Source organism: Schistocerca nitens, chromosome 5, assembly GCF_023898315.1.
Source record: "Schistocerca nitens isolate TAMUIC-IGC-003100 chromosome 5, iqSchNite1.1, whole genome shotgun sequence".
NCBI lineage: Eukaryota > Metazoa > Arthropoda > Insecta > Orthoptera > Acrididae > Schistocerca > Schistocerca nitens.
Window position 1 is genome coordinate 322,748,140 of NC_064618.1, and position 19,523 is coordinate 322,767,662.

Sequence of the window (19,523 nt, forward strand, 5' to 3'; positions counted from 1 at the left end):
CTCATTTGTGTGACTTTGTTATTAATTTGTTGGAGTGTTGTAGAAGCTTCATTCTTCTATCCTGTTACCTGACCCTGGGGCATAGCTGTGTGATAGTGGCAGGGAGAAAATGTCCTAACAGTGTACTGCACCAGAATCCATTTCACAAATTCACAGATTCGACCTACCATAACAACAGTGGCAACTCTGCTCCACAGCAGTAGCGATGAGGCCTTTACAAAACTGGCAACGAGGGTTTACAAAAAGTAATTACCCTAAATCACGTAAAGGCAAAAAATTAGATGGTTTCCTTTATAAGGACATTGCTAATTTCTTTTATCGTCCTTCCCATCTCCAAGGTTGTAATCCTCTCAGATGATATGACTGTTATTGGGACATTAAACCCTAATCTTCGTTTCATTCTTTTAGTATTAGTGAAGGCTGGTAACATTCAAAAAATGTAGATACAATGTCATCTTTATGATTCTTTTCAGAAATTACTTAAAACAAAATCCATAAGAACAGTCAACATTTCACTGCAGTATTAGTTTTGTGAATTTTTTCCCCGTTTGGAACCAATATTGCACATATCTTTTGTTATTTTCCAAAACAAAATTTAAGGGGCCGCTATCATTTTAAAGATGAGTATTTTAAAAGTGTGTCCTTATGTAACCTTCAAAATGATCAACAACCCACCATATAGAAGGCAGTGGTGAAGCCTCTAAGTCAAGTGCATCCTAAAAGTTTTCAGCTACGAAAATCAGCACAGTGAGAGAAAAGAGAGAGAGAGAGAGAGAGAGAGAGAGAGAGAGAGAGAGAGAGAGAGAGAGAGACAGTACCCATGTCTTTGAAGGCACTAAGGAGTGTAAAATGTAATGATTGTGTCTCCAGCAGAAAACAAACTTAAATGTTGAGGTGTACAATGCACTACTTACGACTCTGAATTACTACAGCAGCCGATTCTTCATCCAGTTCCTTTTTGGGACTTTCATTTCCTTTATCACCTATCATTTGCTGTGATGACATACGGCGAAGTAGTTTAGCCTTGAACCACCCTCCAGTTGGTGAGCCTAAAAAAAGTTTTTACTTATAAATGTGTGACATTCATTAACTGTCAAAAACTGTTTACTGTTATGCGTATATCTACAACATCTGCAAGTGTGAAACAAAACAGAGTGCATTGTGATCATCACATTTCCTTGCAATGCTTAGCAAGTTTATGGGTAGCAGACACTGACACTGACCAATGTGGAGTAAAAGCTCCATAACATGTATATGAACTGAATGAAATATTTTATAACATTGGAGAAATTTGAAAATTATTTTTATATTACATTAGTTTCTTCCACAAGTGTAAAATGGTCAAGTATTTGAATGGTATGCATTGTGACTTGTTTTCACATGCCTGACCAAACCTTATTGCAGGCAGTGGAGTGTTTAAACAATGACACCAAATAGAGAAGGGGGGCAATAACCCTCATTATTGGTGAAATCTAAGTTCCAACTGCCTCTTTCCATCATATCTCACTGACAACCAACTGAACATATCATCTTGATATGCATAATCTTTAATTATACTGAAATAGTCTGTGCTTCTATTTCTATAAGGCAACTAAAGCTGTTGATACAATTATAATGATTAAAGTTATCAGATGTGACATGTGTACCTATTCGTCACATTGGGAAACCTCCTGATCACCACACTATGATACTATAATATTCTATAACAACAGAGCGTAAGGCTTACCCTTCTTTACTCGAGCAGCCGCTGCAGCAGCATCTTGTTGCCTCCTTTGTTCAGCTTGCTTCTGTTGCTCTATAAATCTGCGCCTTGTAATCCAGCCTCTTACAAACCGCTGAAGAGTGACTACACTCACTGCCAACTGCCATTTCTCTCGTTGGTACTTTACCTTTGCAAGCCACCTCCGAACACAAGCTTGAACAAGTACAATTTTGCGTACCTGTGTTAAAGAAAAGTTTAAAAGTCAGAGGCATTTTGAAAATATTGTGATTACAGGAAACTGCACAGATGTTGCATATACAATCACGATATTAAAAACAAAGGATGAGAGCAGACCTATATGGTGCAAATAATGTTGCACTGTTTATTTATAGAGATGGTGAATGGAACTTTATAATGGCACACTTCACAGTGTAAGTTCAAGTCTATACTTAACCACATAATTACTGCCACATGATATATGTATATGGCATTTGATAAGTAGCTAACATCTCAAAAGTCACAGCTCTGACCACGTTGATAGCACGTAATAAACCTCAAACCAGCATGAAGTACATTATATGAGGTGTGATTGGAAAGTTTTAAGAATGGATCTGCTACTGCTTACTGGTTGGGAGGGAGGGCAGGTACACAGAGGGTGGGGAGTGAGTCATTGCCTTGTTCTTGAATGCCCTCTGACAGGAAACTTCATTTCCTTTATTCAGTTTATTGTGGCAGTTGGTTGAGTGTGGGTCTGTTAGGGCTTGTTGCCAGATTCTGTGTGCTTGAAAGTGGACGTAAAAACGGGAGTAATGAGTTTGTGTGAAATTTTGTTTTAAAACCAGAAAATCAGCTTATGAGACTTACGAACTATTAAAAACAGCTTTTGGAGATAACTGTATGAGCCAGTCAAATGTTTTTGTCTCGTTCAACTGATTTAAAAATGGCTGCGTATCATTTGAAGATGAACCACAGTCTGGCTGTCCTTCCACCTCAAAAATGAATGAAAATGTTGTGAAAGTTGGCGACTTAGTGCACTCTGATCATAGACTTACAATTAAGCAGATGGCTGATGAACTTAATTTAAGTTTCTATGCAGTTAAGTCAATTTTGAGTGAAGATCTGAACATGCATCGAGTGTCCATAAAATTCATTCCAATAGTGTTGTCAAGTGACCAGAGACAATACTGACTTGAAGTGTGCCAAGAACTGATTAATCGGACTAAAAATGACCCAGATTTGTTAAGTAGGGTAATTACAGGAGTTGGGTGCTACACCATGACAATGCTCCGGCTCATCGTGCCTTCTCCATTGTTGAATATTTGACCAAATTCAAAATTCCTGCGCTTTCACAACTGCCATATTCCCCTGATTTGGCCCCTGTGGACTTCTACCTGTTTTCTAAATTGAAATTTTCACTGAAAGGGAAGCGATTTGACTCTACTGAAGACATTCAGGCAAATACGGAGAGCGTCCTTAACACACTTCAGGAAAAAAATTTACATTTCAAAAAGGGGGAACACCTTTGGAGCTGATGTGTTCAGCCAGAAGGGGACTATTTTGAAGAAGGTGCAACACAATAGCATGTAAGTACCAACATTGCACAATTACAAGCCCATCCTTACAACTTCCTAATCACACTTCATATACGGATATTATAATGATTAGCATTTCGGTGAACCACACAAAGTAGGTACCAGTAATGCAATTTATTTCTCTATACAAGGAAAGATTATGGAGCAGGTTTCTCATTCAGAAACTGCACTTGAATGTTAATTGTTTGAGAGTCGATCAGTTTGTGCTTGTGTATGAGGGAGAAGTGTCTACTACCCTGTGTTGGAATTCGAGAGCAGCAGTTCTGTGGCCTACTGGGACTGCAGTTTATTATTCTGCAATGTTGCTGCTCTCACATTGGTAAGAACCCCACGATTGTCATGTGAATACAGAATAGTTAGGTATACAAGGGCCATACTCGACACCATGCAGGAGACCAATAGTGTCCCATAACTAGCACTAATGAGGACACCCATACTGTTCATCCATCTGTGCAGTATCGTATAGCTATAAAACATAATAGGCTTGTTTGCAGCAAGATAGGTATCCACATGAACAGTGTGACAACATTTGGAGCACTAAGGTCATTCAGCACATGGCTATTCTTGTTGCTTCCCTCGGTATGGCAGCAGAGAGATGTTCACCAACAACAGCATTGAGATGGGAGTGACACCACACTGTCTTTTTGAATGAGTGCCAGTCTTGTGTGCAGTATCAGAATGGACATATCCATGTGGTGGAAGCTACAAGGAGAACAAATGATGTCAGTCTGCAAATCGTCGTCGCCGTCATCATCCTCCAAGCCCAGTACCTAGCATGATGGTATGGAGTGCTATTGTGCATGCAACAAGACCATCACTGGATAACATAGATGGTAATTTGGACTGCAGGCATTTCATGATGGACATGTTAAGGCTAGTGGCTGTGCTCTGTTTTCAGCGTCTCTGTTGCATCTTTCAACAAGATAATGCAAGACCAAATGTTGCCAGTACTGTCCTGACCTACTGCAACACAGTGTGTGTTCAACTGTTGCAGCAGGTAGCAGAGAAATTGGAATGCCACCAGTCACTATGACTGATGAAATCTGGCACTTAGCTTAAGCAGTACGGAATGATGTACCTGTATCTGTCATTCAAGCTCAGTTCAATTGGATACCCAGCCAAGTTAGAGCCATGACTGCTGCCAGAAGTGCTCTATTTACTAATTTCTGCCACATGTATACTCAAAAATTGCCTAGAACTTTAATCATGCATCCTTCCTACTCACTGTATACACACATTAAGCTATCTTCTGTACTTCCTGATGTTGTAATTTTAATGGTCAGCAGTTTGTATCTACTCGAATTAACAACAATTCTTGGGAGTTGACAGTTGGATACAGAACACTACGTGTATATGCAGTGAATATTTGTGTCACTGAGAGGAACATAATTAGTGTCATCTCATCAGCATGCTACCTATTAGAGTGGAACAAACAATGAAAATAGAATACTGACCAGTGAAAAAAAATAAGTTTGGACATTTTCTATAAATTCATAGACAATTTAGATTTTTCAGCTGACACTATCCTGTCAGTCAAAGTAAGTGATAAAAAGTAATACAGTTCTCCTCATATGTGGCCAATATACTTAAATCTCTCACATTCTGAATGTGTTCTAAAAGAAGTCATACTATAATTTTTTAAGTAACATTTTTTTGGAAGTACCCTGAAATCCACAGTATTATAAAATTACTGGAAACTCATTTCATCTTGTTCTGTAGACCCCCCCATCAAGGAGGACTACTTTCATTGACATGCAGCAAGCCAAGGTATGCATTAACAAAAGAGAAGTGCATCAGAGAAACTTAATCCTGGTTAACACTATTTGCGCTATCCCAGTTAAATTTAACTTTATAAATTAGGAAGATAGCTGCTGTTTTTCTGTTATATTAAAAAGCTGCTGCATACAAGGTATGTGAAAAAAAGGAATAGGACTGGCTTTTTATCTACCATATTTTTTATTTTTTCTAACAGCAATATTATCCACTTCAAAGTAGTTCCCTTCAGAAGTGTACAGTGGGGGCAGTTACTGAATGGTTTTATTAGTATAAAAATTTGATTTTTGTTTTTCACTTGAGGTTAGTCAGTGCCTTCTGCCTAGTTGCAGCAGATCAGTCACATTGCAAAACCAGACAGAACCACTTTGAAACTCAATTGTTGAACCATCAGCAGCTAAACGCACATGTTGCTGATGAGGTTACACTACCAAACTGCTTGTGTACGATTTGGCTGACCGATCAGGAGGTTTGGAGGTGGTCAGGTGGGGGTGGGACCGTGGCCAGCCACTGGAAATGGACATGCCATCTGGTCTCTTCTGCTGGCAGCTTCCGACCTGACCAGACGGTTTCCTCTCCTGCTCTCTTGGGCAGCAGCCCATTCGGTTTCAGCAGCTTCTCTAGGCCTGCTTTTTCTTTTTACAGCATTAAACATTCATGCAGTTAAAATATGTTTGATTTTTCACCTCAACGGGTGCCTACTGCTTTCCCCTCTCGACCAGTCCTGACACATTAACAGCAGTTAAACACTGGCGCAGTCATTCTCAGTCTTGGTAACAGTGCTGAATGGCTTCAACTGTAAGGCCATGTCAGTCACATTCTTTTGAATGTTCTTCAGAGTCCCAATAGGATGTCCTTTTAAGAAATTCTTCAATTTCAGGAAAAGAAAAAAGTCCCCAGGACTTGTATCAGGTGAGCAGGGGAGCTGTGAAACAACAGGAATGCCTTTTGAGGTCAAAAATTCTGTGATGGAAGTAGCTGTGTGACATGGGGTGTTGTCATGATGCAGCATCCACTTCTCTGCAAGGTCCTATCTCACTCAGTTCACCCTTTCCCTGAGACTTTCAAGGACATCTTTGTGAAACACTTGGTTGATAGTTTGCCCTGGAAGAATAATCGCACAAGAGCACGCACCTGTGTGAGGTTTTCATAGGTTTTGGAGTTGAAGGTTGCCCTGAGCAAGGTTCATCTTCAATATGTTCTCAGTCTTCCAAAAATGATTTGTGCCAGTGAAAAACTTGTGCTCTTGATACAGAATATTCCCCACAGACCTGGTTCAACTTTCTGAAGGTCACTCACATGTATTTCCCAAGTTTAACACAAAAGTTGATGGCATAGCTATGCTCCAGATTCCGCTGTTCCATTTTTGTAACACACAACAAAAACACAACTTAAATGAAAAAAAAAAATAAAAATAAAAATAAAAAAAATCATATCATGATCTTACAGAGCTAAAAGCCAAATTGAGCATCTGAAGGGGATGAGCACACTGATCTACACAAGTGGAACAATACAGCACTGCCTGATCACTCTCAGTGTTGCCAGTCTCATTACTTTTCTCACACGCTTCGTACTCCAAATTATTGTTCAGTATTTAATTAACTGCACCGGTATTTTCAAAGAAAATAGTAACCTACATCTGTACACACAAAGTTCTGTGTATACAAAATGACTACTTTTCATGCAGCTTTATAATGAACACTACTACTTGCCTTGTGACTAACAGAACTTTTCAATTCTTGGCTCTAAATGCTCAAGAAATTTGTAGGAGTAGTGATTAATGAGTTATATTTTAATTATAAATTGAAATATCCAATTTTTTTGTTTTAGGTCTGACAGGAACTTATTGAATACTTTTGTCCCAGAGTGCAGAACTCCACTATGAACCCTAGACACTAGCAAAGTCTACTTGAAAACTGTTTCTATGTATTATATTGTGCTTGTATTCAGTTCAGCTGAAACTGAATTTTATTATCGGCAACAAAAATGATTAAGAAGTAAATTTATTGGGAAGTGAGAAGGAATTCCAAGATTCTTAAAAAGGCTTCTCCAAGATGTACACCAGGATCCTGCGTATGGTGGATGGGTGACAGAATACCACAGAATACCACTTCAGGGGATCTTTGGTAGGATGCTTCTCATGTCCAGGCATCATGATACATAATCTAAGCCCCGGTGAATGATATGTTTTAGTTGCTTCAGTCTATGGTGGTACTGGGGGATGATGGCAACACTCCTTTGTAGCTGGTTCTTGGAGGTGGTGGGAAGAAAAGGGTGTGCGAGGATATGGCAGGTGAAATCTGTTTGTGGACTAGAGGTTTGTGAAGGCCCTCATGAGAACTTCAGCACACTCGACAAGGGCATTCTCATCTCTGGTGTGGAAAAGGTGACAATTGTCAAAATGCAGGTACTGTTGGTGATTAGAGGTTAATAAGGAGAGATGTGAATGGATCAATCAGAGAGGTGGAGGTCAGTGTCCAGGAAGGTGACATACTGAGTAGAGGAGGACCAGGTGAAGCAGATGGGACAAAAGGTGTTGAGGTTGCAGATGAAAGAGAATAGAGTGTCTTGGCCCTGAGTCCATGTCATGAAGATATTATCAATGATGCTGAACCAGACAAGGGGTCTGGTGGAGAAAGGCTGGATAGGGGGGTGCCATGTGGGTGCCCACAGCTGTTCCACAAATTTGTTTGTACACATCCCCTCGAAGAAGTAGTAATTGTATATCAGGATACAGTTGGTAAGGTGTATGAAGAATGAGGTAGTGGTTTTGGAATTCGAAGGACGTTGAAATAGGTAGTGTTCAATAACGGCAAGGCCTTGGGTATCAGGGTTGTCATTTTATAGGGAGGTGGCATTAACTGTGATGAGTCTGGATCCAGGACGCAAAAAGAATTTTAACAGTGTCTTGTTGTGTGTGTGTGTGTGTGTGTGTGTGTGTGTGTGTGTGTGTGGTGTTAACCAGTCTTGGCAAGGTACAACAAAATTAGGTCAAAAGGAACAAGTCATTAATTCTTACTTGGTCCTCATAAAGCTTTGAAAGGTATTCCACATGATAGTACTTCAGGAAAACTTTTGTTTTTCCAAGAGCCCATCCATCCATTTTCAAACGAACCAACAGGAGACGACAATTTTCTCGAGATGCAACAACACGTTCATCAAATCCAAATGCAAGGAAACAATATCTGAAAGAAAGAACACGGAATTATGACCAAACAGCTCTGGCAAACCAAATCTTAATATTAACAATATTATGAAATGGAAGTTGCTACTCACCATATAGCAGACATGCTGAGTTGCAAATAGGCACAACAAAAAGACTGTTGTGCTTATCTGCAGCCCAGCGTCCCCACTATATGGTGAGAAGCAACTTTCCTCTCATTATATTTTTAAATATTAACATATTTAACATTCATGGAATTTCAACATGAGGGTGCTGAAGGATCAGCGACTAGTAATGAATGAACATTGCCAAAAAATCACCAATGCATTTAAGAGTGAAGGAAGCTGCAACAGAAGATAAAAATAGTGAATATTTAACAATGTTAACTAGTTGATCCTCTGTTACTATAATTAATTAAAATTACTTGTCAGTTTATGTCTGTTACTTGCTACTACAGTGTTGCCATATCAACTACTGGCTACTGCTTGGCTGAAGGTACCACACAAACATGGTGGATCACTTCACAAGTGCTGTTACTTAAAAATATGTAACACGGAGCAATGTTGGAAGTGGCCACCATGGGGTATGATGACAACGCAAGATGCTCTTTCGGTACTGGTAGCTGATTTTAAGTGACCACTGACTGAACTGCGGCAGACAATGCATTTTGTAGACCTGAATTTAAACTGAAATACTCACCTAACCACAACCTCATGTTGTGCAACATATCTATGAAAGCAATGGTCAACAATCTGCGGCAGAACTATCAATTATGCTCCTTTTGTTCACAGCGATTACAGTTAACCTCTATGAGTGAACTCAAGATGGAAAAAAAATCAGTTCAGTGTTAAAAGCGAACTGAATTTTTCACTTTCACTGATTACCTGAAACTATTCTCACACTGGCTACATGAGCTACCTTGTTATCAACCAATGAGCAGTCCTGGTTAAAGGTTATAGGAAACACATGCAGATTGAATGAGAAGGAGAATGATAAGACAAAAAAATAAAAGCAAATAAAAAAGGCAATACTATCATGAGCATTTTTCTTAACTCTGCTTACGTCCAGAAAAAATATATTTAATTGTAACTTTAAATAAACTGAACACTTATGAACACACATTCTTTTAATAACCTTGACACATTATGAAACAAACCTTCTCAAAAATTCAGCAAATGGGATTCTGTGGGAAAATCCATTCTGCCTAATGCGAATAGTTTCCAACACACCAGTATATCTCAGCTGCTTTATAACTTTTGTGGAATCAAAAAGCTGTGGAACTCTGGCATCATTTGGTTTGATGCAGCGGACGAATTGTGGTGATCCGCTAACCATCTTCTGCAGCAAATCCATTAAGGAGTACCTGAAGTATGTTGCAACAGTCTGCTGAGCTCTCGACTGGGAAGCTAGTCCTCTGCTGCTGTATCTTTCCTGCAAGAAAGTACAATGCTGAATTTAATGCAACTGTGTGTGTTTGTAAACTTGCAAATATCAGTGCTGGAGTAAAAAGTGAAGGAATGAGAGTGTGTGTTCTGAGGGGAGAAACAGGCTGTTTTTATATCATTTTAGTGGTACATCTTTTGAATAATTATGATACTCTTGTATTTCACAACGTTCATCTGCAATAAAAGTAGAAAAAATATTCAGAAATTAAGTTTTCATCCAATTTATGATAGTAAACTTTATGGTCAGTGTCAATGACAGTAAAATTCTTCTGGGTTTGAACTGTGTTACATTGTCATTTTTTTACCACTGGCTTATATCAATAAAAAATGTTATGTGGAAGAGGTGGCTTATAGGTGACGATTAGATGTTATTTCTTGCAATTCATGGGTCATGTTTTGCAAATCAGATGACAGCACTGAATGTCATTTTGGTTATCCAACCAAGAGTAAGCTTTTGTTACTACTATTACAGTGTGGTTTTCTGCTGCTGGTGAATGGAGCAAGGCTGGCAATTATTACTGGAAGCCATCTTACTTTATCATGGTCTTATGATTTATGATTTCAACAATTTTGTTTGGTTGACCATTATGGATCATTTTGATGGTGCATAGGCTTTGTCATAATTCAAGTGTACATTACATTCATTCACATGCTCAGCAATCACAAATTTTGTTTGTTGTTCTATGTGTATGTTTCGGCGAAGGTCAAACTTTGGCTTGGTGAGTAGCAATCTATCCTTTTCATAATTGTTGATATTCCAGTCTGCACTTTCCATCGCTTGTGCTCAACCATATGTGTGCCTTAGTGCCTGTCCCAAATCTCCCACATAAACTGAACTACAGTTACAATTTTCCTCATAGCCACTCAAGAGGTGTCATTGGCTCATTACATTCTTCAAACAATCTAGATTTTCTCTTATCTTGATGTCACTGTAATAGAGCTACTTGATAATTACTTGTCATAACATTTTGTCAATCCACTTAGTCATACTTTTAATGAATGAGGGCATGCTGTTACATTACATTGCCCTCTGTGTTATTGTTCAGCTTCCTCTGTGGTGTGATAAATTGATTTATTGTGCCCTCCTAGTATATAAACACCTGGAATGTTATTGGAAGGTTTTCCATATTTAGCTTCAAGTTTATTGCATCACTAAACTCACTTGTCTTGTTGAGTCATGGAAACTCAGCAATAATGGCAAAAGGTAATACCCAGTCACTTCCTGTATGTCCCCTTCCATGTTGTTGTTGTTGTGGTCTTCAGTCCTGAGACTGGTTTGATGCAGCTCTCCATGCTACTCTATCCTGTGCAAGCTTCTTCATCTCCCAGTACGTACTGCAGCCTACATCCTTCTGAATCTGCTTAGTGTATTCATCTCTTGGTCTCCCTCTACGATTTTTACCCTCCACGCTGCCCTCCAATGCTAAATTTGTGATCCCTTGATGCCTCAAAACATGTCCTACCAACCGATCCCTTCTTCTAGTCAAGTTGTGCCACAAACTTCTCTTCTCCCGAATCCTATTCAATACCTCCTCATTAGTTATGTGATCTACCCACTTTATCTTCAGCATTCTTCTGTAGCACCACATTTCGAAAGCTTCTATTCTCTTCTTGTCCAAACTGGTTATCGTCCATGTTTCACTTCCATACGTGGCTACACTCCATACAAATACTTTCAGAAACGACTTCCTGACACTTAAATCTATACTCGATGTTAACAAATTTCTCTTCTTCAGAAACGATTTCCTTGCCATTGCCAGTCTACATTTTATATCCTCTCTACTTCGACCATCATCAGTTATTTTACTCCCTAAATAGCAAAACTCCTTTACTACTTTAAGTGTCTCATTTCCTAATCTAATCCCCTCAGCATATAAGATGAACATCAACAAAAGCAAAACGAGGATAATGGAATGTCCCCTTCCATACTGATACTTAATTGGCATCATATCAATTAACCCACTTAATACGAGGAGTATGCTCACATTCTCCTCCCATCCCTAGCTAGCGTTGGAGTGTGTACTCGTGCAGATCCCCACACCCCTTCGCAATGACAGAGTGTGCCAGCATGCTTGCGGCCCCTCATTTTTACATTTACCTTGCTCCGAGTCAGTCATCTGCTAAATTTCATGTGTTATGCCAGCGATTCTGAAATGCTAGAGAACCATGGACACACCTTCATTTTCCAGTATCTACTGCAGTTCACCAGCAGTAATTCTACAATATCACGGTAAGTAAAGCACATATTTTTTACGCATTTGATTTTATTTAAGTTGAATCCTTACATGTAATTCTTTTTTGGCATCTGATCAAGGTAAAATCACATATTATATGAGGTTATTCGACATACATGCCAGCGTTATACATTACAACCTGTTTTCAGCATTATCATAAAAATATTTCATGTGCGAATTTCTCAAAATGTAAGATATATATTTATTTAGATTTGATTGTGATTCACTTAAATTTTCTGTTTTGAAACATGAACCGGTTTTTTGTTGATCAAAATCCTAATTTCAATTTCTAAAAAACTAACTCAATGGTAATTTTTTATTCAGCAATTTGTATGTCTCAGATGGATTGCATATTCCCAAAGAAGAGTCAAACATAAATTCCCACTATGCAAGTCAACAATACAGGTGAAAATCCCCCTCAGGGATGGCGAATGCACAGACACGTTCTCAGTCATTGAGAAGGGGTAATTGAAGCACACCAGTATGCCCTCCATCACTGCCTAGGAACTGGAGGAGCATGCTGGCATGCTCCAGGTATTGAATGGATTAAGTCTGATAATACTATGTTTGTCATAAAAGTTCCAGGACACTTTTTTAAAACAGAAAATTGCGCTTAACACATAATGATCCTATATACTGTCAAAGTAGTCCCCTTGGGTACCTATACATATTTGCTAACGTATCTGGAGGTCTTGGAAGCAAGCAGGGAAACTTTCAGCTGCGATGCTTGTAACCTTATTTGTCACAGCCTGTTGGGTATCTGTGATACCTTGCTCAAGCTTTCCTTTCAGTCGCCTTTTCACTTGTGAAAACAAGAAAAATCACAAGGCGAGAGATCGAGTGAGTATGGCAGATGTGGGATGGCAATAACAGAATGTCTGGCCAGATACTCTGTAGCAGATAAAGTGGTATGGGGTCTTTGCTTTGTCTCGCAGTAAGAACCAGTCCTGAGAACACCACAAATCAGTGCTGGTCACAAACATTTTAAGACTTCGATGGAAAGAGTTTGGTTCATTGTTTGACCTGGGGGAACATGCTCTTAGTGAAATAATCCTTTAGTATCAAAAAATACGATCAACATTGACTTTGTTCTCAAAGATTGTCATTTGACTTTTTTTGAGCCTGGTGATCCAGGACTCTGCCATTCAGCACTTTGGTGCTTTGTGTGAGGGCCATACTAGTAGCACCCACTTTCACCCCCAGCCATAACGTTTGACAGAAATCTAGGATCACATGTGGATCTATTGAGTAGTTGAGCAAAATTCTTTGCCTTTCCTCTTTCTGTTCATCTGTTAATGCGCGAGGGATGAGTTTTGCATGAAGTTTCCATTTCCCTAAATCTTCATGTAAAATCTTATGACACACATCATAACTCAAATTATGTTCTCTGATATCGTAGGCACAGTTACATGATGGTCTTCTTGCAATAACTGCCTTATGCACTCCACGTTTGCATCAGTATTTGCTGCAGGTGGGCGACAAGATTTGGGATCACCTTACACTGAATCTCTGCCTTTAAGAAATCTTGTGTGCCACTCAAAACCATGACTTCTTGAAAGAGATTCTTGAAAGTGCCTCACCTGCCTCTGCTTGTTTAATCATGGTCCATATTTCACTAGAGGTCTTCCCAATCTTAAAGCAGAACGTAATGTTCACTCTTAGCTCACAATCAGCATCCTTTTGTCATGGTAATGCATCAAGAATGCAAACTGTGTGTTGCTAATAACAGTACTGCCACCTTGTGAGTTTGGACGGAAACATGGCCAAGGTCATTTCAAGGATGCTCATATAACAGGTAACATAAAAGCAACATTTGTTCCTTTTTGGTATTGCAAACTCAGAAATTAAAAAAAACTATCCTGGAACTTTTCTGACAAAGGGTGTATGATGCAGTTCAGAAGCTATGAGAATTCTATTTGAACAAGTACCTCAACCCAGTTGCCACTTATGAATGCTGGAATAGAGGAGGAGGAGGAGATTAGTGTTTAACATCCCGTCGACAACGAGGTCATTAGAGACGGAGCGCAAGCTCGGGTGAGGGAAGGATGGGGAAGGAAATCGGCCGTGCCCTTTCAAAAGAACCATCCTGGCATTTGCCTGAAGCGATTTAGGGAAATCACGGAAAACCTAAATCAGGATGGCCGGAGACAGGATTGAACCGTCGTCCTCCCGAATGCGAGTCCAGTGTGCTAACCACTGCGCCACCTCGCTCGGTAAGCTGGAATAGTACAGAATGCAAAGTTATATTAAAACCTCCCTACCATTCTGCCTCCTTATGATTTAAGATAATTTTAAGTTATACTACTTCTCACATGTAAGAAAAATTCAAAGTGGACGTAATTTTAGGATTACCCTTTTGGAACATAAATATGCTATATGCAATCAATAGTTTGTAATGTGTATGATGTTCGTAGGGTAGTGCCACAGTCTCTTTCTGTATTTCAGTTCTTGCAAAAATTTCTTTCTAACTAAAATACTGTATACATGGGCATTGCAAATGTAGACTGGCAATGGCAAGGAAAGCGTTTCTGAAGAAGAGAAATTTGTTAACATCGAATATAGATTTAAATGTCAGGAAGTCGTTTCTGAAAGTATTTGTATGGAGTGTTGCCATGTATGGAAGTGAAACATGGACGATAAATAGTTTGGACAGGGAGAGAATAGAAGCTTTCGAAATGTGGTGCTACAGAAGAATGCTGAAGATTAGATGGGTAGATCTCATAACTAATGAGGAGGTATGGAATAGAATTTGGGAGAAGAGGAGTTTGTGGTACAACTTGACTAGAAGAAGGGACCGGTTAGTAGGACATGTTCTGAGGCATCAAGGGATCACAAATTTAGCATTGGAGGGCAGCGTGGAGGGTAAAAATCGTAGAGGGAGACCAAGAGATGAATACACTAAGCAGATTCAGAAGGAGGTAGGTTGCAGTAGGTACTGGGAGATGAAGAAACTTGCACGGGATAGGGTAGCATGGAGAGCTGCATCAAACCAGTCTCGGGACTGAAGACCACAACAACAACAACAACAAAAATCAACACTAAATGAGTGAATATGAAAATAAAGTTGTTAAGAAAAGCTCAACTTTTTGTAGGATTGGCTTTCTGCAATCTGTCATACTTCGTCCTCTCCTATGGGTGAAAAGATAAGGGAAAACATTGAAATTTTCAAAAGACAGATCCAGAATAAAAAGAATGCCTTAAAATAAAGAAAAACAGAAAATATAAAACCAAGCATCTGCTCCTGAATCCAAGGTGGCACGTATGCACACTTAAAATGTCTAAAATCAGCATTATATTTTGATGTACCTCCCCTCATGATGTGCACAATTTCAGATTGTGTGCGTCCATACAGTTCACAGGCCTGCTTATAGAAGTCACCTGGGTCAGCTCCTTGGTGTGCTCTGGTGAGCCGCCAAGGAAACAGCATTATTCAAGTAATCACAAATGAGTGCTTGGCCTATTCTTTACACTGTATTACTGTTTTCCAGTAAACGTGTTCCGTGCTATGCACAACCTCTATCTTACGTGTTGCTCTATGAACTACTATGTTCCACACATCATGTTTGTTCTTGCTGTAACATATTTTACGCATTTGTCCTTTGTTTGGTAGGATGAAAGTAAACACTCAGTCTCAATCACCTGATGGATGAACAGGCAGGTGGGTGGGTGGGTGTCGGGAAGGGAAAATTGATCAGCAGTTAAGGGGAGAAAGGAAGATTTGCGCAGCCAGGAGGGGTACAAAAATATTGATATGGAAAAGGGGAGGAAAAGAACTATCAGCAATGGAAAAATATGGAATAATCTCTAATTTTAAGAGGGGTTAGAGTGTGAGAGACTAATGGGAAGTGGCTTCAAATTTTGTGGCTATGGGGTATTGCTTCAGTTGAGTGACTGGATTCGTGATTTCCTGTCAAAAATGTCTCAGCTCGTTGTAACTGACAGGAAGTCAATGAGTGAAACAGAAGTGATCTCTGGTGTTCTCCAAATGTTGCACAGGCCCTGTGCTTTCTCTCAGAGTGTTCGTAGATAATGTTGCCATTTAACATCTACACTCCTGGAAATGGAAAAAAGAACACATTGACACCGGTGTGTCAGACCCACCATACTTGCTCCGGACACTGCGAGAGGGCTGTACAAGCAATGATCACACGCACGGCACAGCGGACACACCAGGAACCGCGGTGTTGGCCGTCGAATGGCGCTAGCTGCGCAGTATTTGTGCACCGCCGCCGTCAGTGTCAGCCAGTTTGCCGTGGCATACGGAGCTCCATCGCAGTCTTTAACACTGGTAGCATGCCGCCACAGCGTGGACGTGAACCGTATGTGCAGTTGACGGACTTTGAGCGAGGGCGTATAGTGGGCATGCGGGAGGCCGGGTGGACGTACCGCCGAATTGCTCAACACGTGGGGCGTGAGGTCTCCACAGTACATCGATGTTGTCGCCAGTGGTCGGCGGAAGGTGCACGTGCCCGTCTACCTGGGACCGGACCGCAGCGACGCACGGATGCACGCCAAGACCGTAGGATCCTACGCAGTGCCGTAGGGGACCGCACCGCCACTTCCCAGCAAATTAGGGACACTGTTGCTCCTGGGGTATCGGCGAGGACCATTCGCAACCGTCTCCATGAAACTGGGCTACGGTCCCACACACCGTTAGGCCGTCTTCCGCTCATGCCCCAACATCGTGCAGCCCGCCTCCAGTGGTGTCGCGACAGGCGTGAATGGAGGGACGAATGGAGACGTGTCGTCTTCAGCGATGAGAGTCGCTTCTGCCTTGGTGCCAATGATGGTCGTATGCGTGTTTGGCGCCGTGCAGGTGAGCGCCACAATCAGGACTGCATACGACCGAGGCACACAGGGCCAACACCCGGCATCATGGTGTGGGGAGCGATCTCCTACACTGGCCGTACACCACTGGTGATCGTCGAGGGGACACTGAATAGTGCACGGTACATCCAAACCGTCATCGAACCCATCGTTCTACCATTCCTAGACCGGCAAGGGAACTTGCTGTTCCAACAGGACAATGCACGTCCGCATGTATCCCGTGCCACCCAACGTGCTCTAGAAGGTGTAAGTCAACTACCCTGGCCAGCAAGATCTCCGCATCTGTCCCCCATTGAGCATGTTTGGGACTGGATGAAGCGTCATCTCACGCGGTCTGCACGTCCAGCACGAACGCTGGTCCAACTGAGGCGCCAGGTGGAAATGGCATGGCAAGACGTTCCACAGGACTACATCCAGCATCTCTACGATCGTCTCCATGGGAGAATAGCAGCCTGCATTGCTGCGAAAGGTGGATATACACTGTACTAGTGCCGACATTGTGCATGCTCTGTTGCCTGTGTCTACGTGCCTGTGGTTCTGTCAGTGTGATCATGTGATGTATCTGACCCCAGGAATGTGTCAATAAAGTTTCCCCTTCCTGGGACAATGAATTCACGGTGTTCTTATTTCAATTTCCAGGAGTGTAGTAAAGTCACCAGAAGATCAAAACCACCTGCAAGATGATTACATAAGACACGTGTATGGTGTGGGAATTGGCAACTCATTCCACACATATCTAAAGGCTGTCAATTGAACTAAAAACGTAGGACTTCCAATTACGAACAACTTTTAAATTTGGACAGTCACATAGAAAATGTGATGGGGAAGGTGAACAGGGGACTCCACTTTATTTTAGCAGAAAACTTAGAAGGTGAAACAAACCTGCTGAAGAGATTGCCTATGCTTCACTTGTCCAACCTCTTCTTCTTCTTCTTCTTCTTCTTCTTCTTCTTTTGGAGTACTGCTGCGCAGTATGGGACCTTTGCCAGATGAGCTTAACGGAGGACACCAAAAAAGTTCATAGAAGGGAAACTTGTTTCCTATTATGTTGTGAAGTAGGCAAGTGTGTGTCATGGATATGATAAATATATTGCAGAGGCAATCACTAAAACAAGGGTGTTTTTCACTGTAGTGAGATCATATCATGAAATTTCAATCACCAACTTTTTTCTTCTGAATGTGAAGTCTTTTTGTTAACTCCCACCTAAATAGCAAGAAGTGACTATCATAATAAAATATGAGAAATTGGAATTCACACAGAAATATTTAGGTGTTCATTTTCCCCGTATGCTATTCAAGAGTGGTATGGTTCTATGAGCCCTCTGTCAAGCACGTGTTCATTGGATAGCCATCATTTGGTGAAAGGAATAGAGTAAGGCATGGGAACAAGAAGAGGGCAAGGAAGTGGACAGAGAACAATGTAGCTTTACAAAGTATCAGTAAGTTTAAATTTGGTCCATCATATTTATAACCGTTTTCTTGAGCTGACTGCATGAACTTTCATTTTCATGCTTGTACATATGGTAACAGAGCACATAACCACATCAAAGTTTAAAACAACCTTTTTGTTTTTTTGCACCAACCTTTAATTTACTAATGCACTACTTATTTGTGAAATGACAAGATTGTTATTTAACGACACACATGCATTCTGTAGTGAGCATTTTCTCACAAACATATTGAAGTCTTGCTTATGAATAAATCTCATACGCAATACTTTCTTTTAAAACTGAAGTCTCCTTACAAGACCTACATTAATTTTCCTAATTGTTTTATCCCGATTAAAATCAAATTTAAGATATTTTTTACATAACAGTGCACACATACCTTGGAACCAGGTACTGGAGTTTCTCGTGGAGATTCTTGGCTGATTGAGTACAGGTTACCTGTCTTTGTGATTGGACATTGAAACAGGAAGCGAACCATATCTCTATGTGATTGTCTTAAAAGCTGAATCACTTCAGGAGGTAAGAAATTTCTGTTTTTGTCAAGAAATCCTTCAGCCTGGTATATGACTCGTCCAGCATAGTGCTGAACAGCAAAGCACAGAGCATTTGATTTAGGCCGAATGTAATGTTTACTCTTAATATTCGAATGGAATTTATCTGAAACAGAAAACTTATAAATAACAGCTTGTACAGAACACAAATGAGAATAAATTTCTTCCAAATAGCCTATAATTTAAATTAACTGTCCTCAGTAGTAGTATTTGGTATAGAAGGCAGTCCTTTTACAGTTTCACAGTTTTGAAGAGTGGATGTGTTACTGAAAGCTATTACTTCATTCACATCTAGAACTCCTTTTGGATTTTCAAGTGAGTGAGTGCCACTCAAAACATGAAAGTTGTTGCTCAGAAAACACATAATGAATATGGTTACCTACCAATTAATGATTTATCTGTTGAACGAGGAAATCTACTCTCTTCATCTAACAGAGCCAACAGGCCCATTGGACGAGACAATAACATGTCTAAAACTGGCCGATTGTCTGAAAATTCAACAAGATCCACAGGAATCCCTTCTGCCATATATTCCTGGAGGGAAAAATATACTTATTAAATTTCTTTTTGTGGGGCTAATAACTGTACTACAGGTAATGGTAAAGAAGCATACCTGCTGCTCCCAAGTAAAAATATGCTGATTGAAGTAATACTGTATCTGCTCATTGGCTATATTTATACATAGTTGCTCAAAAGAATTTTTTGGGAAGTTTTCAAAACCAAATATATCCAACAGACCAACTGCTAAGGGTTCACCACTGTGAAAAAAGAGAAACATGCTAACATGT

At 40.3% G+C, this 19,523-nt stretch overlaps 1 protein-coding gene across 3 annotated transcripts in view; it reads right to left on the reverse strand.

Annotated features, from left to right (window-relative positions):
- The window catches only part of LOC126259349 (myosin-IIIb-like), a 610,509-nt gene that overhangs the window by 42,032 nt on the left and 548,954 nt on the right, over positions 1–19,523 (reverse strand). For all 3 annotated transcript variants that reach the window (XM_049956066.1, XM_049956067.1, XM_049956065.1), the window contains 7 exons: positions 19,349–19,493; positions 19,119–19,269; positions 18,564–18,841; positions 9,387–9,661; positions 8,087–8,252; positions 1,727–1,940; positions 915–1,049 (listed from right to left, as the gene is read on the reverse strand). In XM_049956066.1, the coding sequence (XP_049812023.1) occupies positions 915–1,049; positions 1,727–1,940; positions 8,087–8,252; positions 9,387–9,661; positions 18,564–18,841; positions 19,119–19,269; positions 19,349–19,493 (1,364 nt within the window). The remainder of the gene's footprint in view (positions 1–914; positions 1,050–1,726; positions 1,941–8,086; positions 8,253–9,386; positions 9,662–18,563; positions 18,842–19,118; positions 19,270–19,348; positions 19,494–19,523) is intronic.